The sequence below is a fragment of the Synchiropus splendidus genome, chromosome 1 (genome assembly GCF_027744825.2).
Source record: "Synchiropus splendidus isolate RoL2022-P1 chromosome 1, RoL_Sspl_1.0, whole genome shotgun sequence".
NCBI lineage: Eukaryota > Metazoa > Chordata > Actinopteri > Syngnathiformes > Callionymidae > Synchiropus > Synchiropus splendidus.
The window spans coordinates 31,861,614-31,888,634 of NC_071334.1; the positions used below are offsets into that span (position 1 = coordinate 31,861,614).

The 27,021-nt window shown below is 41.7% G+C and overlaps 2 protein-coding genes across 12 annotated transcripts in view; one reads left to right on the forward strand and one right to left on the reverse strand.

Annotated features, from left to right (window-relative positions):
• LOC128758818 (myoferlin-like) lies at nucleotides 1-24,310 on the forward strand. 10 transcript variants are annotated; one of them, XM_053865190.1, is made up of 54 exons: nucleotides 1-221; nucleotides 501-556; nucleotides 797-888; nucleotides 3,799-3,907; nucleotides 4,010-4,094; nucleotides 4,210-4,355; nucleotides 4,648-4,776; nucleotides 4,837-4,899; nucleotides 4,978-5,028; nucleotides 5,115-5,145; nucleotides 5,936-6,051; nucleotides 6,142-6,268; nucleotides 7,337-7,440; nucleotides 7,517-7,585; nucleotides 7,658-7,701; nucleotides 8,573-8,655; nucleotides 8,804-8,842; nucleotides 9,157-9,281; nucleotides 9,543-9,656; nucleotides 9,733-9,910; nucleotides 9,978-10,102; nucleotides 10,250-10,359; nucleotides 11,818-12,010; nucleotides 12,237-12,392; nucleotides 12,583-12,714; nucleotides 12,798-12,961; nucleotides 13,705-13,819; nucleotides 14,673-14,775; nucleotides 15,111-15,253; nucleotides 15,502-15,666; nucleotides 15,844-15,934; nucleotides 16,653-16,730; nucleotides 16,790-16,971; nucleotides 17,059-17,217; nucleotides 17,706-17,807; nucleotides 17,895-18,056; nucleotides 18,130-18,295; nucleotides 19,013-19,089; nucleotides 19,209-19,265; nucleotides 20,239-20,337; nucleotides 20,407-20,535; nucleotides 20,779-20,934; nucleotides 21,002-21,093; nucleotides 21,156-21,326; nucleotides 21,576-21,724; nucleotides 21,993-22,132; nucleotides 22,233-22,321; nucleotides 22,388-22,483; nucleotides 22,559-22,700; nucleotides 22,770-22,869; nucleotides 23,003-23,199; nucleotides 23,289-23,398; nucleotides 23,701-23,848; nucleotides 23,922-24,310. In XM_053865190.1, the coding sequence occupies exons 1-54, from the start codon at nucleotides 134-136 to the stop codon at nucleotides 23,958-23,960; spliced, it is 6,186 nt and encodes a 2,061-aa protein (XP_053721165.1). In that variant the 5' UTR covers nucleotides 1-133; the 3' UTR covers nucleotides 23,961-24,310. The 10 variants fall into 10 exon arrangements, with proteins under 10 accessions (XP_053721165.1, XP_053721212.1, XP_053721174.1 ...); XM_053865237.1 differs by lacking the exon at nucleotides 19,209-19,265 and adding an exon at nucleotides 20,136-20,147; XM_053865199.1 differs by having other exon boundaries at nucleotides 4,213-4,355; nucleotides 15,499-15,666.
• aarsd1 (alanyl-tRNA synthetase domain containing 1) overlaps nucleotides 23,693-27,021 on the reverse strand; it is a 6,962-nt gene continuing 3,633 nt past the window's right edge. For both annotated transcript variants that reach the window (XM_053865286.1, XM_053865278.1), the window contains 10 exons: nucleotides 26,731-26,890; nucleotides 26,610-26,667; nucleotides 26,390-26,546; nucleotides 26,205-26,321; nucleotides 25,947-26,077; nucleotides 25,819-25,885; nucleotides 25,648-25,739; nucleotides 25,483-25,537; nucleotides 25,321-25,415; nucleotides 23,693-25,256 (listed from right to left, as the gene is read on the reverse strand). In XM_053865286.1, coding sequence (XP_053721261.1) covers nucleotides 25,118-25,256; nucleotides 25,321-25,415; nucleotides 25,483-25,537; nucleotides 25,648-25,739; nucleotides 25,819-25,885; nucleotides 25,947-26,077; nucleotides 26,205-26,321; nucleotides 26,390-26,546; nucleotides 26,610-26,667; nucleotides 26,731-26,890 — 1,071 coding nt within the window. In that variant the 3' untranslated portion in view covers nucleotides 23,693-25,117. The remainder of the gene's footprint in view (nucleotides 25,257-25,320; nucleotides 25,416-25,482; nucleotides 25,538-25,647; nucleotides 25,740-25,818; nucleotides 25,886-25,946; nucleotides 26,078-26,204; nucleotides 26,322-26,389; nucleotides 26,547-26,609; nucleotides 26,668-26,730; nucleotides 26,891-27,021) is intronic.

Sequence of the window (27,021 nt, forward strand, 5' to 3'; positions counted from 1 at the left end):
CAAAGTTGGAGTAACTTTTTTCTGCCTACAGAAATGAAGTGTTGACCTTGCTGGTGGCGCGTGGAGGAAGGATGCCAACTACATTTTGAATTCAAATTCTCTCCGCTCATCAGGCTTTTCAACAAAAGCCGCCATGTTGCGAGTAGTGGTTGAGTCGGCCAAAGGTTTGCCTAAGAAGAAGATTGGAAGTCCTGACCCGATCGTATCTGTCATATTTAAAGGTAACGCGGACTTTTTTTCTACATGAAATACACAAACTGTATAGCGTTTGAACTTTTTTTTAGATTGCAGAACGTTATGTAACAGTACTTAATGATGAAGCCCTCGCCAATGACATTTCCAGAAGAATGAAATACGCAAAACTATACTGTACTTATGGAAAAAAACTGGAAGTTTCTTTTTTGGAATTTTAATTTGAGTGTCTAGATTATTAAAAAAAAGTGATACTATTCAAGCACGACATGTAAATGTTTTTTACTAACATTTTTCTTGTTTTTCAGAGGAGAAAAAGAAAACTAAATCAATTGACAATGAGGTGAATCCAGTGTGGAATGAGGTAAATGTTTCACTGCAGCGTTCTGAATGACACAAATTTGTGTTTAACATTGATGCTGATGTCTCTTTCTATGTGTGTATGTTCCCTTCATGATTTAGTGTTTCTCTCACATACCAGCTGTAGCTTCTAAGCTCTCCTTTGTGTGTTATGTTTTTAATTTAATAATTTACTTTTTAATTTCTTCTGTGTACTGGCTGACTAGATAAAAGGATGTCAATTGTTAATTCTTTCGACTTGCAGGTGCTGGAATTTGATCTCAATGGCGTCGCACTGGACCACAGCTCATACATTGATGTTGTCGTGAAAGATTATGAAACCATCGGGAAAAATAAGTAAGTGCTGTCAGACAGATTAAGGTGTCTGTTGGCATTTGGCTTCATGCTTTGTGCAACAGCAGGATCGAGATGGGGAAAGAGGAGCCTCACCTCAGTGAATCACAGTGTAAACTCCTCTTGTTCAAATAGAGACAGACGAGAAATGGGTTGCACTCTTGCAATATTAGCTACATGTCGCTAGTGCTTGCATTTTCCTGCCACAACGTGTTATTCATAAAATATTTAAAGCCATTGTGATGTTGTCATCGCTTGGCTCTGTATTTTGGCAACCCAGTCTTTCAGTTCTTCTGCTACCCCCTCACGCCCTGCGTGCCATGCCGAGACTTGCTTTGCTGAGTGGGATGGCTGATTCTCATTGGGCAACAGTGGATAGATGAAATGCTGTTTGTGTTCTGACCCACAGACTTGTGTGGCAAATTCCATGACTTGCTTGTAGAATCAAGTTGCACTTGACTAGTTATGAGCCACAAGTTTTAACATGGTTGAGCTGTTCAGATTTCCATGTGGAATTAATTAGACTATTTAGATGGTGCTCACTTTGGGAAACAGTGTGAGGGGAAAAATCAGTAGGGCATTGTCATGTCTTGGCATTTGCTTCCCTTTAGGAAAATGTATCTCCTGAGCATGAGCAGCTGGGAGGCTTGAGGGTGGAGCTTCTGGGATGTTGGTCTCTGCTGTGTTTATGTGGCTGCTAAAGTGACCACATTTTTCCAGTGAGCTGGCGGCGCTGACACACTCTCAAAAGATCTGTGGGAGCAGGGAAGAAGCAGGAACTTCCCCTGATTTGAACGTAGTTTTCATGATGTGTCGTTGTTTGACCTGGCAACTAAAATAACGGGCAAAAACAAATGAGGTCATGACTTTATTAAATTAGAGTTGGGAATGTGAGTGTCTTGTATACCAGCTGACTAGAGCGTCATCCTGCATCCTGCACTCCTTTGTTGCCTAATTCTATAGTTTGTCACGAGCTGGGTTCGTCGTGGTTCAGCTGAGACTAGACTCTTAACCGAAGTGGTGTGTGGATTGTCCTCTAGAGTGAATGGCATAAATACCCCCATGACCACTCGAAAGTCTTCTTTTCCTCCCAAGAGATTAAATATATCTTAAGTTCCTCTTGCTGCTTTTGGAATTGTGTCATATAAATTATGACTGCATGCCAAGTTTATAGAGTCATCGGTTCTCTCCCTGATGATGCACAGCTCTTAGACCTGCCAAAATGACTCCTGCTCCTCCTATTAAAATGTGGAAAAATGAAGGGCGTAAAACTGTTATAACTGAGGATGTTGAAAGTACGAGCTTGCTGGCTGCATCAAATATACAGGCAAATGTATGGTAATTAAAAAAACAAAAAAAAAACAAAAGATAAAGGTTGTCATGACCGTGCTCTACCCGTTCTTCTAGCTTTTACTACGGCAAACCTTCTGCACCGGAATGTCAATGTGGTGTTTACTTTATTTATAAAGCTGAAACAACTTACCCTTTGTCTTTAAATATTGACAGTTCCTAGTCACGTATTTCCAGTGGCATAGCTGTGAGTAAGTCATGAAGATGATGGATTAATGATGGATTATTTTGTGGCATTTATGAGTTGTTGATTATCAGTTTCGTCTATCTCACTCTTGGATTTCTCTTTCTAACAAAAGTTGTGATAAAGAACCAGTCAGTACGTCTCATCCATAGCAGGCATTCTTAACAAAATTATGGTTGTATCATTCAAACCAAGTCTCGAATTCCACATAGGTTGTGACAAAAATGAGGCCGTATTGTTAATAGTGCACACGCACATTTGGTGAAATGTCATGCAAGAGTTGCTGTGACAGACTAAATTAATGAGCTGGATTGTGACATGCTTCCTTATGCTTATTGCCAGTTGAAACCTGAATCCACGCGTGGTTTATTTCATATGTTTTTATGTGATGATGATGTTGCAAAGAATTGAAAAGCGCATCTGTACATGTGGACCTGTTCCCCTTTGAGTCCTTATTGAGTATTGAGTCTGTCTCGGTATCCCATATTTAATTTAACAGGTTAAGGCAAAGGGACACCAGTAAGACCATGTTCACTTACTGTTGGACATTTTTACTGTTTGCTGTTGTTGACCCAGTGGAAATAAATCAATTCCTCCCTGCTAAAGTGGCATTGTCAGCTTCTGTGCATTTTTTTTCTGTGTGACACTTCTCCGCCACGTTTGTTTGTCTGACAAGGCAGGGTTTGTTGGTTTTGGGAGGTGATCTGTACTGGGAACCTATTCTGTGAACGCTCTTCTCAGGGCATCTAGGCAGTATTTGACATCTGTTTGGTCTGTAACCTGACCTCTTGGACTGTTTGTGCTTCATCATACCCGTCTAGTGTAAGTACTGTTCATTGTGGCTTTACTGGTGGGCAAGTTTGTGTGGTGGCAAGTGAAGCACTTGGTGTTTCCATTGTTTACTGCCATTTCCTTTTGTCTCACCTGGTCTTTTGTCCCTGACTGACCTTCATGCCCCTTTGACTTCCACCTGTTTAATCATCATCATCATCGTGTGTTTAGTCTGTGTAATTCCATTGTCTTGTGTCAGTGTTCCGACGTTGTGTAACCAGCAAGTAACCAAACCTTGCTATTTTTCTGAATTGTGCCTGCTCAGAATGCTGTTGCCAAGTCTGTCTGCCTTCCTGTATATTGAAGAAAGACCTTGCTGAACTGTACAGCTGCTCTCTTTCACCTCAAAAAAAGTGTCAATGTATTAAAACCATCAATATGTGGTCCCCTAGACATGAGAATGTGCTACTTCTTGTCAGTTTTGAAGCTGAGCTGGCTGGAGAGGAATTAATATTAACCAACCACTGGAGCTGTGACAGTTTCACTTCTGGTTGTGGCTTATTTTGTCAGTGATTGCTGTGGTTTGATAACGGTGGGTTTCTTAACAGGTTTCTTGGTTCAGCTAAAGTTGCGCTAAAAGATCTTGCCTCAGGGCAACAGAAATCATTGCCATCCAGAAATGTGCCTCTGGGTGATGAAAACGGACAGAGCATTGGGGTAGGTATTTTACAAATATATATATATATATATATATATATATACACACACAGCTGAATTTTCTAAGTGCTTTACCTGTATGAATATGTGTTTCTTTTTCAGGCTACTATTAGTCTTGTAATTAGCTACGACCCTCCACCGAACACTATGCTTAACCCCAATGACGCAGACACCACGGTGGATTCTGGTATGTTGGATTTTTTTTTTTTTCTGACATCCTGCACATTTCATGATCCTGTACCTCAATATGTAATAGAGTATTCTCACGTTGTATTAATCGTAATTGTATATACAATTGGCAGCAGGTGTGGATGGAGATATGACTGTCATTGATGGGCCCCAAGATGGTTCTGCAGGGGGCTCTTCTGGTCAGTCTGCCAACCTTCGAAGGCGTTTGGCTAGAGCCCAGAGTCGGCATCGGCTGGCCAATAAACCCCAGGACTTCCAGGTTCGTCTAAGCCTATTGAAGCCTATCTTGCTTTTTGTCTTGAGCTAGACACGTCCAACAATTGGCAATGCGACTGATAAAACTCACACCTTATTCTCAGATCATTAATGGCTACAGCGAACATCCAAGTTGTTGTTGCTTCCAGTAATCCAAAGACAGTAATTTCCACTGTACAGAATACATTGCCTTTTCAGGATGTGTCTGAAGTGATTCTTATGAATTTAATTATAGAATATTAAACTGCAGATTTTGTCATTCATGAAAGTAAATTCTCGTCTTTGCTTGATACCAGATACGTGTGCGCATCATTGAGGCCCGTCAGTTGTCGGGCAACAATGTCAAACCTGTGGTGAAGGTCGGTGTCTGTGGACAGACTCACAGAACCAGGATCAAGAGGGGAAATAACCCCTTCTTTGATGAGGTAAACTATTGCCTGTCAGACATATTGGTGAGTCTTGCATTGACAGCAATTCATTTCCAGATGCTATTCTACAACGTCCACATGTTGCCATCAGAACTTTTTGAACAGAATCTCAGTTTTCGGGTAGGTGCAGTTCTATTACTGATCGCAAGGTATCTGCATCAACACTGTCATGTGCTCAACTGCTGCCACGTATTGCAGGTGTTTAACTCCTACTCACTGAGGGCGGACAGTTTGATGGGGGAGTTTGAGGTTTGTTTTGACATCTTTGTATTGTTGTTATGAAACCTGTAGCTCATTTGTCTTATTCCGCTCACATGTCCATCTTCCTCCAACAGCTGGATGTTGGCTATGTTTACGATGAACCAGGTATGTTTCTTACTCCAATTGTTATAAGCTGGCTGCTGTTTATTTGGCTGGATGACAGTCTAATTCATTAAATTTGCTTTGTCTCTAACAAAGCTGAAAAATCCTACTTGGAGATGCTTATGCATGAGATTATATTTAAAGGTGCACCATTAGTCATTCAGGGCTCCCTAGCTTAGGACTGTCATGCTCGCGCGCCAGACGGGGTGTTCCTCTCCATAAAAACATTGTCCTCCTAGAGACCCTGCTGTGGGACGTGCAGCAAATCGTAGCTCAGTGAATGATGGTTCAAGTTTAAGACTCGGGTTTCTTTCTTATTCCTCGCTTTTATCTTGTAAAAATCACCTGTGTTTAAGTGTGATCAGGTAGCGCAAGTAGCCCTTCAGCGTTCACTGATCCCTCAGCCGGTCTCAGACTGTGGTGGCACTAAAGCAAGTCTTACACAAAAGGGATTCATGAGCAACATACAAAAATATTTACAGAAGCTCATTCAAGTGCTTTGATACCCAGCACCTTCAAATGTGTAATTTGAGTTTAATGTCAATATGCCAGACTCGGTGACGCTGGAGCTGTTAGAAATATAGTGTATATATTTTAAAAAGAAAATGATAGGAATATTTTAGGAATGGTATATTACAAATGACTACAGCAATAAACACTTGCAGAATATAGCTAAAATGCATGAAAAATATTTTCTTGATTTCCTTAGACTTCCACCAGTAATTTCTAACACTGAAATCGATACACTTGTAAATCTTACTGAATTAGCTGTTCAATAACGGTTTCTTCTCAGGACACTGTGTCATGCGAAAATGGCTCCTGTTGAACAACCCTGATGATGCTAGCTGTGGCGCTAAAGGCTATCTCAAAGTTAGCCTTTTTGTCGTCGGGACTGGCGACGAGCCACCGGTATGTGCACTCGATGCTCCACATGTAATACCTCTTTAATAGCCGCGTACTTGTCCTTCACACCATTATTTTGTTCTTTGGCTCACACAGGCAGAGAAGAAGGAACCAAATGACGACCAGGATGATATAGAGAGTAACCTGCTGCTCCCAGCCAACGTCACCCTGCGATGGGCTACACTTTCACTGAAGGTTTTCAGAGCTGAGGACATTCCCCAGAGTAAGACACGTTTACAACTGCACATTCTCCACATACAGTGGGAACTCTAAGCAGGTCACAGTGTTTGCTTATGTTAAAGGAAGTGGTGAGAGAAAGTCAAGTGAATTTGCTGTGTGTGTGTGTGTGTGTGTGTGTGTGTGTGTGTGTGTGTGTGTGTGTGTGTGTGTGTGTGTGTGTGTGTGTGTGTGTGTGTGTGTGTGTGTGTGTGTGTGTGTGTGTGTGTGTGTGTGTGTGTGTGTGTGTGTGTGTGTGTGTGTGTGTTGAGTCAAAGAAAGGCGATGACATGGAAAAGTCGGGTGGTTGTAGAACTAAGGGGCAGAAATGTTAGAAAGTATGTGGCGCTTGTATGAGGAAAGTATGACACAGGACGAGTTGTTTAAATTGTCAGCTTCTCTTGATGTTGATGGATGGATTGATAAACAAGACAAGAAAAATGACAAATATGAAGAAAGACGGTGGAGGGATGTAAAATATTTACAGGTGGATGTGCTGGATTGAGAAGAGTATGTTTTTTTTTTTGTTGTTGTTGTTGTGCTTCTAACATTTAGGGGGAAGTGCCAAGCCAAATTTATGCTTTCATGCTGGTCACATTGCTAACATGCTAACCAGCAGGAATTCAAACTTAACATCACTCTCCGTAGTAGAGCTACTCCAGTTGCCTACCACAGTTTTATTGTACTCCTCGCACCTGTTGTGATTGGCTTTAGTGATCTGCAAACATCGTGAGTCGAGAAAAACAGCCAGGCATTATATAAAACTGAGAAAAGATGGATCAGTTTTACAAATATACACAAGGTAATAAACAAATGTGTGCCAACATCGCATGGAAAACTTAAATGGAATACAAGTGTGGATACAAATTAAAAACACATGAGCAGAGACAAAATGGAGGTACTATTATTTTTTGCTCGAACAAGTAGATGTCCAAGTACAATTCATGTGAAAGAATGCCTGCAAAATGTGAAAGAAATATGAAGAATGTCAACACTGTTCAAATTTCAAAGCTACACAGGTGATGTTTGCCCGTAACCACTGTAATGTTTGCTCCTCCTCTCCCCTTCACTTTAGTGGATGACTCATTTGCCCAATCAGTGATGAAAACCTTTGGAGGTGAGGGAAACAAGAAGAACCTGGTGGACCCATTTTTAGAAGCTCGCTTTGCTGGAAAAAAGGTTTACAACTTATCTATTAGTTCTTAGAAGCTGGGATATGAAATCAACAAACTGATTCAAGTCGTTGCTTCATCAGTTGTGCACCCAGATCATAGAGAAGGATGCAAATCCTGAGTGGAACCAGGTCTTGAACCTCCAAGTCAAGGTGATGATGGTTACAACACTACTCACCGATATTTTCATTCTGCTTCAGCAGTGTCTTGTGTTTTTTCTTCAGTTTCCTTCCATGTGTGAGCGAGTCAAGCTGACAGTGTTTGATTGGTGAGTCAAACTGAACTGATTTTGTTTTTAGTAAAACCCTTTCGTTTTTGGTAAATGAAGGAAGGAATGTTAAGAGTTCCGTTCTCTCCCTACGACTGGGGGTTAGTACCGTGCATATGGAGTGTTTTTCTAGTGTGCATGTGTGAGTGCGTGTGTGTGTGCTCCATCATCAAATAAGAATTATGTCTGTGACTCAGACTGTGCAGGTCCCTCCCTTTCCTTCCAAACAAACCAAGATCCATTTGGCACATTCTCCCTCTGACTTTTCGTCAAGTGTGGCAAACAATGTTAAAAAAAACAGTCATTTAAATCCAGGAAGTGTAGAGGAAGGTTATGTGAAGATAAAATATAGAAGAAACACCATACTAAAAAAGTCTGGGTGGGTTAGAAAAACAAGTGACATCACAGTGTTGGCCTAGAAGCTTCAGGAGACACTCATTTGTCATGATAAACTTTGTGCTCACAGTAAAGATTAACCATTCTTCACACTCAAAAGTGGCAAGTTTGGCCACATGTCATTCAATAGTTTTGCTTTACCTGTGCCACTTTCTGCAATGTTGATACGAACTGACGACAACCTAAGATATGTGGAGTCATGTTGCCAAATGTTTTACATTTTAGTTGTTGCGAACCTATAACCTTCTCTCACTGAGCTCCGTGATGTAGTCCCTAGTCATAGGTTGGTTTGTGGAATTTCTGTCTGCTGCACACTTCACTGTACTGACTTCAGCATTGATGGACTGCAAGTGGTTGTCTGTCAACAAATCTTCCGGTACAGAAGCCATTATTCTGCTTTATGTTTGATGCTATTGTTTAAACTGAGCTTTAAAGAATGACTACCCCACATTACCACCACACATTTGATTTTTAGGGATCGTTTGACCGGAAATGATGCAGTTGGCACTACATATTTGAACCTTGCCGAGATTGCTTCCTCTGGAGGAGAGATAGAAGGTATGCTTTCAATATAATCATCTGGCATGAGCCTCTAATGATCTCTTGTACCAGTGCTTCTGGGAAAATGTTGAACAGTGGAACAATGGTGTTTTATGCACTGGCATTTAGAAGTGAACCACTACTGTTTTTTTCTCTCTTGGAATAGAGGAACATGCAGGGAATGAGGAAATGGAGTCCTTTGAAGGTTTATGTGTGCCCTTGTTTGCTTTTGTTCTCTTTTGCATGTGATCATTTTTTGCATCCAATGTTGCTAAGCAACAAAAATTATTTTCTCTCTGCTCGAGTGAAATTCATGCTTGTGCTCAAGTAGTACATAAATGTAGATTATTAACAGCTTTGCTGTCGCCATGTCGGCCTCTTGCTTACAAAGCTTTCGTCGTGTTCAAGTTCATCCCCACCCTCATTAATCATCACTGCCTCCTGAAGCAAAACTGCACTGATGCACTAACAATCTCAAAAGATTTTAGAGACATATTTACATTTTTTTATTTTCTGTAGTGAACACAGGGAAGTCTGAAGTTGGATTTCTGCCCGCTTTCGGGCCCTCCTATATCAACTTATATGGCAGCCCAAGAGAGTTCAGCGGTCTACCGGACCCCTATGACGACCTCAACTTAGGCAAGGTACTGCGTCATTGCCCTGATGTCTATTTAACAACGCATGTTTAGTTCTTCTTTTTCCTTCCTGGGGTAACTACTTGGATGAACTCCCCCTTTTCCCATTACAGTACAAAATCAACTGACAAGACACGTTCAAACCTGTATCTCAGTTCTTGTACTAGTTAAAATATAATCAACATAATTCCAGATCCTACCTCAAAATGGACTGGCAGCCAACCTTTGAGGATTTCTGGTGCATTTTGAATATCTGTGTTGTTCACTCAGGGACAAGGGGTTGCCTACAGGGGCAGGATTCTGGTCCAGCTCTCTACTAAACTTGATGACAAAATGGACACAGCAGTGGACAGCATCTCAAATGATGACCTCTTGGTGGTGCAGGTGATCGAATCAGCACAGGTGATTGAAGTGTTTCAGTTGGCAAGAAGTTCTCATTTCCCCTCGTCTGGTTTATCAGAAGTACCTGAGGAGAAGGAAGTACTGTCTGTGCGCAGTATTCCACAGTGCCACCATGATCCAGGAACCTGGAGAACCGATCCAGTTTGAGGTCAGCATTGGTAACTATGGGAACAAGCTCGATGCCACATGTAAACCCCTGGCCTCAACAACCAAGTACAGCAATGCTGTGTTTGACGGTGAGTGAATTAGCTCTGTAAGTCTCATCATCATCAGAACATGTTTTCTCATGTGTCACTCCTCCAGGTAACCACTACTATTACCTGCCGTGGTCAAAGACTAAGCCAGTGGCGGTGGTTACCTCATTTTGGGAGGACATCAGCCACCGCACGGACACTGTCAACATCATTCTCTACATTTACCATCGCTTGGTAATCATACTTGAACCTCACCCAGACTATTCCCTTCCTCAGCAATATCTCCTAAATTAATGTGTTGCACGGGTTAGAACTTAGTAGATAGATCATAGTCTTCAAGGTGAGTTGCAAGAGTTCACAAGTGTGTTTTCTACTGTGCAGCAATCAAACTTGGAGGAATTTAAACTCGGCATCTTAGCAAAGGTTTCTGACAACAAACTGACGGAGGTGTGGTTGAAGATGCTTGTTGATCTGATTGACGACTTGGAAAAGTAAGTCTAATTGAATGTCACAATGATGTCAACAAAGTTTCAAAGCTATCAGCAGGCCTCTTCTCTTGTTCTGATGTCACAGCAGAGACAACAACTCAGTCATAAATAAAGGTTATTTTATCTATTTATATCTAAGTATATTACCTCCACCAAGAAGGTTATGCTTGACTATGTCTGTCTGTCTTCAAAATGACCTGAAAAGTTATGCATCGATTTGGATGAAATTTTGTGAAATAAGACAAGGAACTGAGGATTGAATTTGGGTAGTGGGAGTGATCTGGATCACCTTCTGGATCCAGGATTTTTTTAAGGATACTTTGTCATTGGGAGATTACGTTAGGGGTGGACTGAAGCTGCGAGACGGAGGTTTGCCCTCTCTGTTTCATTCCAACTCAGTACTTGCTCTTCCTAATTCCAATACTGTAGGATGCCAATGACAAACCAAAGTATTTTTGTATTTTGTATTTGTCCACATTGTTGTGAATGTATTTTCATAACAGGACTGCGCTAAATTGGGCTGAATTAGAAGAAGTTACAATCCAAAATGAATCAACTTTCATGTGACTATTATTCACCTGACATTGTTGCGGTTGCTTGGTTCAGATTTAAGGACTCAGGAATGCACCTGAGCAAATGTTGACTGGCTTTGTGATTACAACATTCTACTTTCACTAACGTGTTGTGAATTCAATTGCCGGTGCTGCAACTGCAAGTGGTCAATTTCCACCCATAACATGATTTTCACCTAGACTGAAATCTCATCTAATGAAATCAATGCAGCACTTCTGGGAACATTGTGAGTCCCAGAGTTGGTAAGAAAATCATCAAAGCTAATGTTGTCTGAAGAAGTTACATACATACATACATTGAGCAAGAAATCCTTCAAAAGTTGGTTCCAGGTGGTCCACATGTTCCTTCTCTCATTGTCAGATTTAATTTCCGAAAACTTGAGCTCTGCTCATAAACCTTTTTCTTGGCGGAAGTCATTATTGCAGAGCTCCAGGCAGCAAAATAAATAAAAATAAAATAAAATCAATATTGTAGCCATGAAGTAAGTAATAAAACGTGTGCATGAAATACTAATTCGTGGGAATTAAATGCCAATTTGTGGGCACGGAATACTGTTTTGAGGGAACTATTGGTTTGTGGGAACAAAATATCACGGTAAAATGCATTGACTTTAAAAATAAATGGGGATTATTGGCAGACTTGTCAAAGTACAAAAAGAGCTGATTGAAGAAATGCCCTAGTACGGGAAAGTGCATTCAATTTGCATGTACTTCGTGGCCACAATTTAGTATTTCATGCCCTCGAATTGGTACTTTATTCCCTCGGGCACATGTTTTACTTATTTTGTGGCCACCATCTATTTTATTTTTTTGCCATGTCAGGTCTGTAGCTCCATGAATTATGTCTAAATTGTGGGGTTTTTTTTACCTTAATTTTTCCTTGATGAAGCTGCACTACCCCACAACTTGTGGGCCGCTCCAATCTAACATCCCTGGACGTCCAGCTGAAGAAGCTGCGGGACAATTCTTTGACATCCATGAAAGATGGAGCCAAACGGATGAGGGAGGAGGCCAGGGAGATCAAGGATACTCTGGCTGAGCTGGAGGCCTGGGCAGACAAACTGAAAATGTTGGCTGAGGAGGTAATGACAGAATGTGAGAAAACATGGGAACAGCCACTATGAGATCAGCTGGAGAGCTTCATATCATATCATATCATATCATATCATGTCATGTCATGTTCCTGCACATTTTGTCCAAACATTCATTAGTAAATTATCTAGCATTAGTCAATAGTTGAACGACAGTGGGTTGACAGGTTTCATAAGTAACTCTATGGTTTGAAGTTGTTCTGTCACCACTCTACAGCCACAAAGCAGCATACCAGATGTCATCATCTGGATGCTGCGAGGAGAGAAGAGGGTGGCGTACAGTCGCATTCCCGCTCACCAAATCCTCTACTCCATGCATAGCGAGCAGGCCTGTGGAAGGCACTGTGGAAGGATGCAGACCATCTATTTTCAGGTATTCTAAAAGTGACCTTGCAATGAGTTGAAGATAAAACTTGGCCTGAAGTCTTTAATAGTTATAATGTATACATGTTCTCCAAAACCTTGCACTGTCCATAAGTCAACAGTTAGATGTAATAATACGACTTTTATACTACCTGGAGACCATGGTAATACTAAAATTCTTTTCATGTATTTCTCCTTAGTATCCAATGGACAAGAACAAAGGCTTAAAGGTGCCAGTTCAAGTCAGAGTCAACATGTGGCTCGGCCTTGCTGCCCATGAAATGAAGTTCAACTCCTTCTCTGAAGGAACATTCAGTGTATATGCCGAAATGGTAAACCGTAAACTGTTAAAAGATGTACTGTTTGATAATGTTCCTCCTCTTTAAATCCCATGGCATCATAATTTTTATTTCAGTATGAGAACCAAGCCAGCGTTTTTGGAAACTGGGGGACCACTGGACTAGTTGGACGCCACAAATTCTCAGACGTGACTGGCAAGATTAAGTTGAAGCGAGAGTACTTCTTGCCACCCAGGGGATGGGAGTGGGAGTCAGAGTGGTTCATTGACCTAGAGAAAGAGTAAGTAATCTCTTGTTTGCCTGTATGAATTGTTAGACATCTAGAAAGATTTGCAGGAGTTCACTGTTGCCTCTAACTGTTGACCTCACAGCCATTCTCACATTTCTTTCCGTTCACACCTTTTGGCCCCCTTGCTATTGCTCACACCAAGGTGAAAAGGTATTTTAAGAAGATTTTTAAAAATGTAGATCTAGCCAAGGTTTTGCTACCCATACATGCAATGTATTGTCTGTCTTCAACAAAAGCTGCCCCAGGTACGAGTAACCTTCCACTGATGTTTGTTTTTCCATTTAACTGCTGCTCTGATATGGAAATATATTCTTTTCTCAAGTGTGTATAATGAATATAAACATAGGTCTGACATCATAGGTACACTTGATAAAAGTCTAGCCTATAATGATACTTTTGTTAATTACAAAAGTGACATTAAAAAACAAATGCATTTTTGATGGTGAAAGCTGTACTACTGGTTCAGACAGTGACCTGTTTAAATGCCACCTGCCACTGAAGATCTGGGCCATCAGTCAAATGACGCAGTATTAAATATAAATTGCATATTTTAAGGTAATTTGCTTTAAAAATAGGTGTCTTAATTCAAGTGTGACCTGGAGCATTTTGTGTGGTTTGGTTCCTCCCTATGGGTAAATAAGGTCTGTTAAAACTTTCCTCCTTACATCTTCTACCTGGCTCATCTGCTGTGGTTCCTGATGTTTGCTTAAGAAGGCACGACCTGTGTGTTTTAGTCTGTTTACAGAGGCAGATGCGGGACATACAGAGTTTATGGATGAGGTATTTCACAACGAGACTCGCTTTCCTGGGGGAGAGTGGAAGGCGGCCTCTGAGCCATTCACTGATGTGGTGAGTACTACAGTCACGTGAAAATAAATTATAAAGACTGCCATAAATATCTTGCCAGTGTGCAAATATGTAACTTGTCACCATGGCGTGGTAAACGCGCCTGAGAGCGAAACTTTCACACAGCTGTGGTGATTTTATATGTGGCTTCATTCTTGATTATGGCATGCAACTGTATATTTCTGTTCAGTGATCTAGGAAAAATAAACTAAATTACAAGTGTAGTGTTGTCACAGGATTGCTTGACAGGGAAGTTGTTTTTTTTCCTTTTTCTTTAATGAAGGACATTTGAAACCCGTTATTTATCATTTGAAATTGAGAATATTGTTGACAGGAAAACACTGAATCTTTTGCAAAAAATTTTAAAGTCTCATTCGTTTTGTTCGGTTGTAAAACTTTTTTTTTCAGACCTGTCTTGCATTTAAGATTTGTCCTAGATTTTTAAAAAAATTCAAAGTCAAACTGGCAGAGTTTTGTAGAATGACCCAACTAGCGATACCAACAGCTGATGCATAATATTTAGTATGATGCAGGGACATTGAATTAACTGTAAACATGAAAAATTGCATGAGGAGTGATTTGACATTGGTTAGAAAAGAAATGGTTAAACAGTTCCAGTCGTGTTTGAAAATGATGAATTAGGTTTGAAACTGTAACAAGCCTGAATATCTCCCCTGTTATCTGACTTGAAATTTTCGTTTGTCCAAAGTAGTGTCTTAATCCTGAACAATTTCAAAAGCCATTTATTGCACACAAGTGTTTGCACTGAACTTGCTTTCTTAGCTTCATCATCACATTCACGTTTTGCTAACATTTTCCCAAAATATTCCTCTAAAGATGTTTTGTTTATATCCAGAATGGGGAGAAAAGTGTTGAACCTGGAAACGTCACTTGTCCTCCGGGCTGGGCGTGGGAAGACAAGTGGTCAGTTGATGACAACAGAGCTGTGGACGATCAAGGTGTGGTTCGTTGAAATTTGGCTTTTGTCAAATGTTGACATGCAATGCAGATTAATTTGTCGCTGCTTGGTGTTGTGCCACCTACCGACTCTTCGCCCTCATCCTTGTCTTAAGACAGATATGTAGGACAATTATCCCTTACAACTCAATCAGAAATCAAGTCAAAGTTAGTTTAGTTTGTCTTGCAAGTCAATTAAGTTTTACAAGATGTCACATCAATGATCAAAATATTTAGATGATTGTGTTGTTGTGTGTTGTGCTGAGTGATTGTACGACACGTTGTCCGTAGAGGCATTCATGGAACCCAAATAGTTGTAGGTTTCCTGCTGTCTCAGGTTGGGAGTACGGAGTGACCATTCCACCTGATGACAAGCCGCGGTCTTGGGCCCCTGCCGAGAAATTGTACCATATTCACCGAAGGAGAAGACTGGTGCGACTTCGCAAGAGGACAGCAGCATCCACGGGAGCTACTGCAGAGGTCTGCACAGAATAGTAGTGCTGCACTCATGTTATGACCTTATAAATGTATATGACTACCTCATGAACTCCTCAGTAGCAATTCTTCTGATCTCAGAAAATGTGGAGGCCATTATTCTGTTGAATGTGGACATTTCCTTGATTAAATGTTTTGTTGTATAGGAAACTCACTCTAATATCTGATGTGTTCAATTTGGGAAACAAATACCTGATTCCTAGTGCTTTATCTGTGGCCTCCCACTGCAGCAGGACCGAGGCGACCCACAAGGCTGGGAATTTTCTTCACTGATTGGCTGGAAGTTTCACAGAGAGGAACGTCCCACAGATACAATTCGCAGAAGGCGCTTGAAGCGGAAGATGGCACCAGAAGATCGCCTAGGAGCAGCTGCCATCTTCGAACTTGAGGGTGCTTTGGTGTGTGATTAACTGAATGCTGCAAGCTCGACTGGATTATAAATATAATCACTAAGTGGTTCTGTGCCAGATGTACTGTATCTCTTATACATTTGCTTATACATCACTGTATCTCAGTTGTCATATAACAATATGTATAACTCTGTTTTAACTTGCTGACAAGTGGTGGTTCCACAGGCAGTTGACACGGCTGATGAAGATAAGGACTCGTCTGATGCCACCAAAATGTTTGGTGCAAACACTCCGACAGTGTCCTGCTACTTTGCGAGTGAGACTTCGATGGTTGCCTTCCTCTTCTTTTTTTGCTCAAAACTTCCATTCAAACATTCTTCATCCAACATGTTCACAGTCACCATGTGCCTCCTTTAACTTTGTCTCCAAACATCTGTATGACCTGTTTCTTTTATATACTTTTGTCAAATCTTGTCCTTCCTATTCACTCCTTCTGAAAATGGAAGCATTTTCAACTCTATTACGTCTTACTCTCCTCCTTGTCTCTAAACCATACATCACGGCAGGTCTTACTACTGTACTGCAGGGCATCCCTTTCACTGTAGCTGTGACACTTCTGTCAGAGAGCACTCCAGGCAGTAATCTCTACCTGTTTCACGCTGCCTGCACTCTCCACGTCTTTCAATGTCCATCACCATCTGTGACTGGTTCTGTCACTGTTTGCTCTCCTAAAGACAACACCACTGGGATGTTGTCTGGTTCAGTGCCTTCCCACTCTGCATCCTCTTGAGAGCTTCATTCATTCATTCCTTCAACTAGCTGATCCATTATCACACCTTTTATGTGTCATCCTCTTTTCCTCACTCTCCACGTTCACGAGCTCCCTAAAGCTAGAGTTGCCTCAGCCCTCTCTCTTGCTGTCTGACTATCCCTGAATTCATCCTTCTCTCCTTCCTTCCTATCCAAGAGTGAGATATATGTTCTTGTGAAAAGTGCCCAACCACCGATATATTAAATGTGTTTTTCTCCCACAGATTCATACATGTATCATTTGCGTGTTTACGTTTATCAGGCAAGAAACATTGCGTCCATGGACAAAGACAGTTTCTCAGGTACAATTCCTACACAGTGCTGAGCTTGGAACTGGGATCCTGAATACTTTTCTCCACAGATCCATACACACACGTCTCCTTCCTGCACCTTAGTAAGACAACAGAGAAGCTACGGTCGACACTCAACCCAACCTGGGATCAGACACTCATCTTCAACGATGTAGAGATCTATGGAGACCCCCTGACCGTGGAACAGCGCCCCCCTGACGTCGTGCTGGAGTTCTACGACCATGACCAAGTGGTGAGCTTCTGCCACGCTCATAACTGCTAACTAAGTAAACTGCAATAATTCATGAACAACAAGCAAGTGACACTTTTCATTATAAAGGGCAAGGATGAGCTGCTGGGTCGTAGTGTTTGTTCTCCAATGGTGAAACTGACTCCAGGAGTGGACCAGAACCCCAAATTGCTGTGGCATCCCATCATTCAGAAAGGATTTAAGGCTGGGGAAGCACTGGTGGCTGCTGAACTGATACTGAAAAACAAGGTCAGACCCTAACTTGGCAGGACTAAGTTACGTTTATAATATCCTATGTGTAATTTTGTAAATCATACTGAAGCCTTGTTACACATTCTGTGTAAGTATTAAAGCATGTTGTAGACCTCATTTGTTGTTGTTGTTCGTCCTTGGGGAATCAAGATCTGCTGTTGTTAGTATATATCATTTGTTATGCTTGAGTTTCCCTCTTGGTGTCTTGAATGCTGTAGCAAGAGAAGTAATACTTTTCAGAGTTGCTATTCAAAACATTTACCACAAATGACATCAGTTTTTAATCTGTTTGCATTTGTCATTTTATTTACATGTTTGCAAACATGCATAGACTAAAATGATGAAAATTAGCATGTTGTCAAATTGTTTGGTTGATGGAAGTTCAGTGATAAAACTATATGTGAGTGTTTTGCTAAAAAAAAACATTCCCCTGGATTTGGATTCATTTACTGAAATATGCTTTGTTTTTTTCCTCTTGTCTTCAGTCAGGTGAGTCTGATCTTCCTTTGGTTCCACCAAAAAGAGCAGAGAACCTCTACATGGTCCCTCAGGGAATCAGGCCTGTGGTGCAGCTCACTGCTGTGGAGGTACGCTGTGCCATCCTTAATTTGTGTGACACCACATTTCTTTCACTTCAATTTCTATTTATGTCAATGCCCTATTGCTGAGTCTAGATTTTGGCTTGGGGTCTGAGGAACATGAAGTCCTATCAGTTGGCCGCAGTGTCCTCCCCCAGCCTGGTGGTGGAGTGCGGGGGCCAAAGGATCGAGTCCGCAGTGATCAAAAATATGAAAAAGAGCCCCAACTTTCCCAGCTCCGTTCTCTTCATCAAAGTGGTGATTAACAAAAGGGGATGGTAGTTCTGAGCGGTGAGTGTCACCTTCACTAAAATTTCACGATTGATTTCAGCTCTTACCGAAAGAGGAGATGTACACGCCTCCCATCGTGCTGAAGGTCATTGACCATCGGCCGTTCGGCAGGAAGCCTGTTGTGGGTCAGTGCACGATCACTTCTCTGGAACAGTTCCGCTGTGACCCGTACGTCATAACTGCTGAGGGCGCTATGTCATCAAAAAGTAAGAAGCCATCTGTGACTTAATGGACACTGAAATATGTCTTTTATTCTGCTTTTACTATATACTTGTTTTTACTGACCACCTGCCAATCTCTAATAGTTGAGCTTAGAGGAAGGACTTGGGGCACTCTAATCGACCTGTGGGTGCAAACCAACACTGATCTTATAGGTCAATTCAGATGACCACAAATGGGCTTTTCAAGGTCGTCTACTAGAGACTTCATGACTTCAATTTTTAATTGAATCATCTGGATGTGGAGCTGCATGATGAAAGGCCCTAGTTTGTTTTGAGAAGTGCGGGGGACAAAAAGTATTCGCAAAGTGACTTTTGAGAAGTGGTGGAAACAATGATTATAATGGGTTTTACTTTAGACTAGGCTACTACGAGAGCACGGTGACACAGACCTGTTACGTGTTTCAAATGAAATATCACTTATTTAACGTATATCTTTTTCATGTGACGGTCCGCAGGAGCACCTCCTGGTATGCTTTCACTGCTTTTCTACTACTTTTGCTCTCTCGGATAAAGCGCCTCCTCTACATATCTAGGATGCGTTCGGATGATGCGTTTATGAGAGTTGGAATTGGATTAGATTAGTTTAAAAAACACCACGAGAGTTCAACAATAGCGAAGATGTATTGAGGAATACATTCTAATCGGATCCATATTGTGTCATCTGACACCAAAGCTGGTCCACTCACTAACGCTCTTCCTCAGTGGCCCTCATGATGGCATCCACAGCCAAAGACGTCTCTATCAACATGGAGGAGACGCTCCCTCTGCTGGAGGCTCAGGTAACGCTCATGTGACTGCCACAACTGTTCGTATTTTCACAACTAAAATATCTGCTGGATGCTTAGTGCAAAATTTGGCATTGGGTCAAATTTGACAGTTCTATCACTCTGCATTGCAGTACATGTACAACATATCAGCCGCTGTGAACAAAATGGCTTCTCCTCCATCCCATTTTGTATGTACGTCTACTGGAGCTTGCTTGCTTCTTCACGCTGTTGGGCACCAATGATTTGTTTGTGTTTGAAACCACAAAAGTTTTCAATCATTTCACTGGTCACAAAATGAAGGCATGCAATTAACCAGCACAATATTACACCGGGTGGATATAACATTCACTCCTGTCCAACTCAGCCTTGTTTTTATAGCAAGGAAATAAAGATAATATCACTCAAGCACATTCATTCTTAATAAAGTTGTAGTAAAAGATGTGAAATATTCAATCGACTTCAGAAGCAAGAGAAGCAAGCAAATGTTTGGAGTGAACCTGGGCCCTTTCTGTGGGAGGTTTCCCCTGTGTGTGTTTGGTCTGGATTTTTTTTTTTTGACTGCACGAGGAAACCAAAGATCAATTAATGACTTTGAATTGTCTTACTGTGCTTTTGAGTGCTGCTTATTTTGCACGTGTTCATTATAGATAGATATGTTCAGGGTGTTTCCCATCTTCTTCAACATCATGGCATTTATGATTCTTAGCATCATGGAAAGTGAAGAAGAGGAACTTCACAAAACACTGTATTTTCAAAGAACTTCAACTTCATACGAAAGGAAATTTCCCTTTATCTTAAAAAAGACCAACAATGTTGAGTCCTAACATAATTTTGACATGTCAAAAAGTTCATTTAAATAAAAATTCTGATCTTAATTTACTTGGCATGAGAAGAACATTTCACAACTGCATGTTGTGCCTGCTTCACATGGCTGTCTCTCAATGTTAATATTCACTCTTGTTTATTTTGTTGTCACTCAAATCGCAGAATGATTTGCACATTTCTGTCTGTTAATCTGAATGCTTTTGTGTGTTGCATGGCTTCTTTGTGTCTGAAAGCAAGCTGAGAAGGTGAGAGCTTCGACATAATCTGTCTTATAGTTTACGGTCCAAAGGTGAAACAATAGAACACAATGACTTTTTTTTTTTTTTTTTTTTCAAGGAGAAAGAGACTGTGGACTGGTGGAGTAAGTTTTATGCTTCATTGCATGAGCAGGATAAGTGTGGACCTTACTTAAAGAAAGGATATGACACGCTTAAAGTAAGTCGCTACACAGCTCTGTTCTAATGAAAGTGCAGCTGTCCATGATAGTGACTTTTTTTTTCTAAGGTGTACAACTGTGAGTTGGAGGATGTGCCCGAATTCACGGGTCTGACTGACTTCTGCAATACCTTCAGACTTGAGAGAGGAAAGAGTGATGATGGAGACGGCGATCCCACTGTGGTGGGAGAATTCAAGGTGCCTACAGACACTAATGTAGCTAACCGGGTTCGGAAACAGATTAAGTAAAAAGAAGCTGTAATTTCTACTTATCCACCTCTTGCCTGGAGGAGTAGAAAAGTTTGGTCATTTCTGATAAATAAATAGAAAAAAAAAGACTTGAAATGTACTGAATAATTTTAGGATGAAGAGATGTTTTTTGAATGTGGTTGAATGCTTCGTATATGACTGCATTAGATTTTGTTTAATTTCTACCTGCAGGGATCGTTCAAGGTGTATCCCCTGCCCGATGACCCTGGTGTGACTCCTCCTCCCCGTCAGTTTAGGGAGCTGCCAGACAGCGGGCCACAAGAGTGTCTGGTCAGGATTTATGTGGTGCGAGCCCTGGACCTGCAGCCCAAAGACAACAATGGCAAAGTTAGTTAGATATTAGCATTTATTTGTTGAAAATGTAGTTGCTCACCATGTTTTGTTTTCCTCTCAGTGTGACCCGTACATCAAGATATCACTTGGAAAAAAAACTGTTGAAGACCGAGACAATTACATCCCCAACACAATCAGCCCTGTGTTTGGAAGGTTTGTCTGATTTGAGGCATGTTATTTAACAGAGGAGATATGAAAACGGATGTTCATTTCAGGCTGTTTGAGATGTCCTGCTACCTGCCCCAGGACAAGGACCTAAAAATCTCGGTGTACGACTACGACCTTCTGAGTCGTGACGAGAAGGTGGGGGAGACGGTGGTGGACCTGGAGAATCGCTTCCTGTCCCGATACAACTCCTACTGCGGACATCCACAAACCTACTGCGTGTAAGGGAATGACCGATCTATATCCGAAAACAATAGTGAACCTTACTTGAAGAAAGTTTATCGGTTCATCAGAGTAAAGTGCGAAAGAGACACACATCCTTATTTACATCATCGTGTGACACAGACTTTACGATCACTATTTTGAGTGAGTTGGGACCCACAATTGTCATAATAGTTTGAATAGAATGTGCTCTAGGTGGCTATTGAAATAAAATGACGCTAACTATGATTTTACCTTTTTGATTTTAGTTCTGGTATCAACCAGTGGCGTGACCAGCTGAAACCATCTGAGATCTTGGAGAACTTGGCCCGAATGAAGGGTCTTTCCAAACCCAGGACGGAAGACAACGGCACATCTCTCTTCTTCAGTGGCAAACAGTACACACTGGCCCAGTTTGGTAACCATAACTGATTTATTCACTTTGCTTCAGAGTGTGTCTTCAAATGTACACTATTAAAAAGTAGGGCTGTGGATTAGGTTTTTTTTTTTTAACTCGCCATTAATGGCAAATTAATCACACACATTTTCTTTTCATAGTTTTTGTGTGTGTTCAAGGTCATCAATGTGACAATCATTTTGGTTCCATCTATGAATCAATATTATGACTGGTTTGACACCAAAGTAACGTTTTCCTCTCTGATCTTCATGTCTATTCTGTCATGCAGAGGGAAACAAGGAGGTTCATCAGCACTTGGGTCCGGCCAGAGAGCGGCTGTGTCTGCATGTGCTGCGTACTCAGGGCCTGGTACCAGAGCATGTGGAGACCCGCACACTTTACAGCACTTACCAGCCCAATCTCTCCCAGGTCAGACGTTGTCCACATATAAGCTGACAAAAGTAAAATAATTTTATTGCAAGTTAAAAGTTAAACCCACTGTTTGTCACGTTTTGTTTTGTGCCCGCAGGGCAAACTTCAAATGTGGGTGGACGTCTTCCCCAAAAGCCTCGGTGTCCCCGGCCCTCCCTTTGACATCACACCACGCAAGCCCAAAAAGTAGCACAGACACACCAACATTAAAGCATCATTTTGGGCCGACTAACCTCAACGGGTCCATTCCAGACACTTCCTGCGTGTGGTCATCTGGAACACCACTGACGTGACCCTGGATGAGACCAGCATCACTGGCGAGAACATGAGCGACATCTACGTGAAAGGGTAAAAGGTCTTCCAGCTACAGCATGGTGTTTGTTGTTGATAGAGCAGCGTGGATGGTAAGTTGGTTATGTACAGCTGGATGCCAGGCATGGAGGAGGACAAGCAGAAGACAGATGTTCACTATCGCTCTCTGGATGGAGATGGAAACTTCAACTGGAGGTTTGTTTTTGACTTTGACTACCTGCCAGCGGAGCAGCTGTGTCTCGTCTCTAAAAAGGTGAGACCATGTTGAACATGCATGATTCTCAAGCCTGTGTCCACGACTCATGTCCTGTGCTCCCACTAGGAACACTTCTGGAGTCTGGACAAAACCGAGTTCAGGATCCCTCCCAAGCTGATCGTCCAAATATGGGATAATGACAAGTTCTCCCTGGATGACTATCTGGGTAAGGTTTTGTGTCTCTGAATGTGGTCTGAAATATTCATCTTTACAAAGGGCGTCATATGAGAATGGGAGAAGTATATTTTTTATTAACATTTGAACTGTGCTGAAGATGAGACACCATGTGTTGTTCTCAGGAACGCTGGAGCTGGACCTACGGAACTTGGTTCCTCCTGCAAAGACTCCAGAGAAGTGTTCACTGTCCATGATGGACAATTTGGAGACTGGAGTTCCATCTTCCAAGAACGAATTTGACAAGTCTTTGTTTGCCCAGCAGTCGGTGAAAGGCTGGTGGCCCTGCTCCATCGAACAGAATGGAGAGAAGGTCCTCGGGGTGAGTGAGGCCAAGCAATGTTTGTGGTGTATTGGCGTGGTTTTCCTTTCATCCCCGATTATGAATCAACTCCTGTTGTTTCTCTGCAGGGTAAAGTGGAGATGACTTTGGAGATAGTCAGTGAGGCAGAAGTAGATGAGCGACCTGCAGGGAAAGGCAGAGATGAGCCCAACATGAACCCAAAACTGGATCCTCCTAAGTAAGCCATTGTTGCTCAGTCGAAGTGACTGGAGATTCATAACTGAGGCTTGATAAGGTGATCTCACCTGAAATTTTGTATTGTTGGCGTCACCTAGTGGGGAAAACATTCTCAGAGTGAGCTTGGTGTTAAGATGAATCCCAGCTTTGGTTGAAGAAGCAGGGACACCTCTTCATTACAGACACAATATTACTCTCATCTCTGCTCACAACTTTATGATTGTGGGGTTTCCCCCAGGAGACTTTTATTGTATTAAAACATGTAAATGTAAATTCAACATAGAACTTCCTCCTTTCAAACAGACGGCCAGAGACCTCCTTCTTCTGGTTCACCAACCCCTGCAAGACGATGAAGTTCATTGTGTGGCGTCGCTTCCGGTGTGTCTTCATCTGCATCATCATCCTCACCATCGTCATCCTCTTCCTCGCAATTCTGTTGTATTCTCTACCGGTGAGCGCCTGCGCACAGCTAGTCCAGCAGTGACTCAGATGGTGAACATAACCCTGATACTCCTGTTTTTCAGAACTACATCTCAATGAAGATCGTCAAGCCTCTGAAGTAACTTCAAAGCAGAACAAAAACATTTCAATGCCAGGATTTCACATCTACTGCCAACACATTTGTCACAGTCACACCATAATATGACAAAACACACACTATGTAGCTTTTAGGAAATCTGTTTTGGTGACAGTCTTCCTCTGAACTGCACTGGATTTTGACACTGATGAATTCAAAATATAGATTGCTTCCATTCTTCGATTGCTTCACCACACTTTACACACGCTAGAGATCTGATTGGATTGTGTGGTGTTGACACACAGCCTTATACCTGTTTGAAAAAGAAAATGTGCTGATGATTGTGTATGAAAATAAACAAGTATGACTTGTACAAGTAATGACGACAGTGATACTTTTGATAAACATCTACTGACCATTTACAATCCTGGATATACATTTTATTTAAACCCTTAAACGCATGCAGTGCATTGAGACACTTGTAGTGTGACTGGTAGGAGTGCCTCTATAATTGTAGATGCAGTGTGTGTTCAGACTAATCTCCTTGGAAGTCATCACACAGTGTTAAATCGAATCCATGTTCAGAGCTGAACTTGGGGACGGAAGGGTGGAAATAGTTACACAGCGGCAGAGCAATCAATCGATCACAACAAAGGTGGAAGTATATCGGCCATGACTCCAACACAGACTGGCTGCTTGCATGCACCTCTCCTCATTGAGGCGTGCCCATTCTATTCACACTGGAGTGAGCTCTCACAGGAAGTGTCATTGTGGAATTGAGTTGCCTACTGTTAAATTGTTTGTTGGCGTTTCCAGCAGCTTCAGCTGAGGTCTGTAGAGTCAGACACCAGCTAACGGGTACAGAATCAACACAACGTTGGTTCCTGCAACGCGATCTCGGTCCAGAGTGGAGATTGCACCTATGTTACTGTTATGTTTAATTTCATTAAGAATGCACTGGTGTATCTTCTACATTTGGAGTGAGATGCATTGTTTGTTCTATTATTTTTACATTTAATTTTCATTGTTTCTCAAATAATTGTATTTCCATTTCAAATATCAAGTTCCACCATAAATGGTTGCATCAAAATGAGTCACTACAAATCTAGATTTATGTATTTGACCACATTAGGTGAAATCATTTTCCCCAGAAATGGTTTTCATTATTTCAGTCATATTCAGTCTTTGAAAAGCAGTTGGTGTTCATTCCTCCTGTGAGTTGCATTGTTTGCAACGTTGCTGCAGTAAAAGTTCCAGTTCTCCCCTCCGAGTCAGAGTGTTGGCTTTGCCTTGAAAGCGACCATTTTTTCCAGCTCCCTTTCCCTGAAGCAGCTCCAACACCCTGAAGGACACAGGAATATTAAAATATTGCACACAGAGCACTCACATGGAGGAGTGTGGCCTACCGGGGTCCTAACTCTGTCACTTGTTCACTAGGTCCCGCCAGCAGAAACAAACCAGGTCCCTTTTCTTCGCCGACCGTTAAAAACACTAACGTTTCCTGGAAATTGGAAGGAACAAATGTACCAGCGTATTACGACGCAATTTGAATTTGGTCTTTGTCTCACCTCAGTATTTATTTCATTGGCGATGATATTCATAAACTCATTATCTCCCTCTTTCCTGTGAAGACAAACCATTTAGGATAAATGACATTTACAGTTACTCAGTAAAGTTTGCAACTTTTATTAAAAAAAATATCACTAGTTTTGTACACAACAAAAACCTCTTACTTGTGAAGGGTGAAGAAGTTCCCCCTCTGTGGATCGTTCTTAAAGTTCTGAGCGATGAGAACGGCCATGTCTCGGAGAAGACTCAGGTTTGTCTGCAGAGGACATTTAAATCATATCAATTATTCCTTCATTCTTTTCTATCCATTAAAAATAGAGACAGTATGTTCTCACTTTCTGTAGTAGCTTCAAAGATTTCAGGGTCTTATCAACCGCCTCAATGTGCTCATCCGGTCCAGTTCTGTTCAAAGGGAGAATTCTGAAAGATGCTTCTTCTTACGAATTCTGAATTTTTCACGTACTTTAAAAGAGACACTAGAGAGCGCTCTGTGCTGTAGCTTTTCTCTGCATACTTCAGAACCCTGTTTCCGGCCAAGAAAATCAGGTTGGTTTTGTTTTTCTTTCCTTTCTCTGTTCCAAGGATTTTTATCACCTAAGAAACAATCATACAAGTTAAAATCGCTTAGCACTTCATCTCATCTTGCACACGCTCCTCACGAGTAAATATATGAACCCAATCCTCTGATACGCTACAGTGCAACTTCACATTAGACGTTTACCTGTAGGTGACTGAGGTTGGACACGTGAGTTCCACAACACATATTGGCATCGACACCTTCAATATCAATGATCCGAATGGGACCAGCATGATCATCTGGCAGTCCGCGACTCCGTACCTTGAAATGACAAACACATCTTGCTTTAGAATACATGGTCATTGACCGTCTTCTCTGTAAATAAGCACCTTCTCCAGCGCCGGGTCATCTATGGCCAGCAGCTGCACGCTGACGGGGACGTGAGCCCGGATCTTCTCGTTGACAGCTTCCTCAAGAGCCTGCACCTGGTCGGGTTTCACAGACGGCGTGTCCAATTCTATTGTACTTCTCTGCCGCCCCAGTTCCCTATAAACAGAAAACTTAGCAAAGAGGTACCTTGGATTGCTGTAGTTGAAATCATGAACGAACCATGAGGTGGTTTTATATCCAAACATTGACTCTGCCAGAGCTGTGATCAAATGTTGACCTGACGGGAGAACAAGCAGGTGAATAAAAGACCTTGGGAGGCCGATCAAGAATGACTGCTAACCAGAATGCTGCTGCATATGATCGAACCTCCTCTCCCAGTCCACCTTGACTCGCACCTCCTGACCCTCCTCCAGAGCCGCGCTGATAAAGTGAGCAGCTTCCTGGCCCTGCCGGGTCACTCTCAACACTGGGATGTCGGCGATCAGCCCATGATCGTCGGGCTGAAAGGATTTTGATTTTAAAAAAATAAGCAAAAAAAACGTCACCAATTAAACTGAGAGCACATAGATAACAACAGAGCACATCATGAGATAACACTTTATTACCAACTTCACGAAACCCCATGACCAGA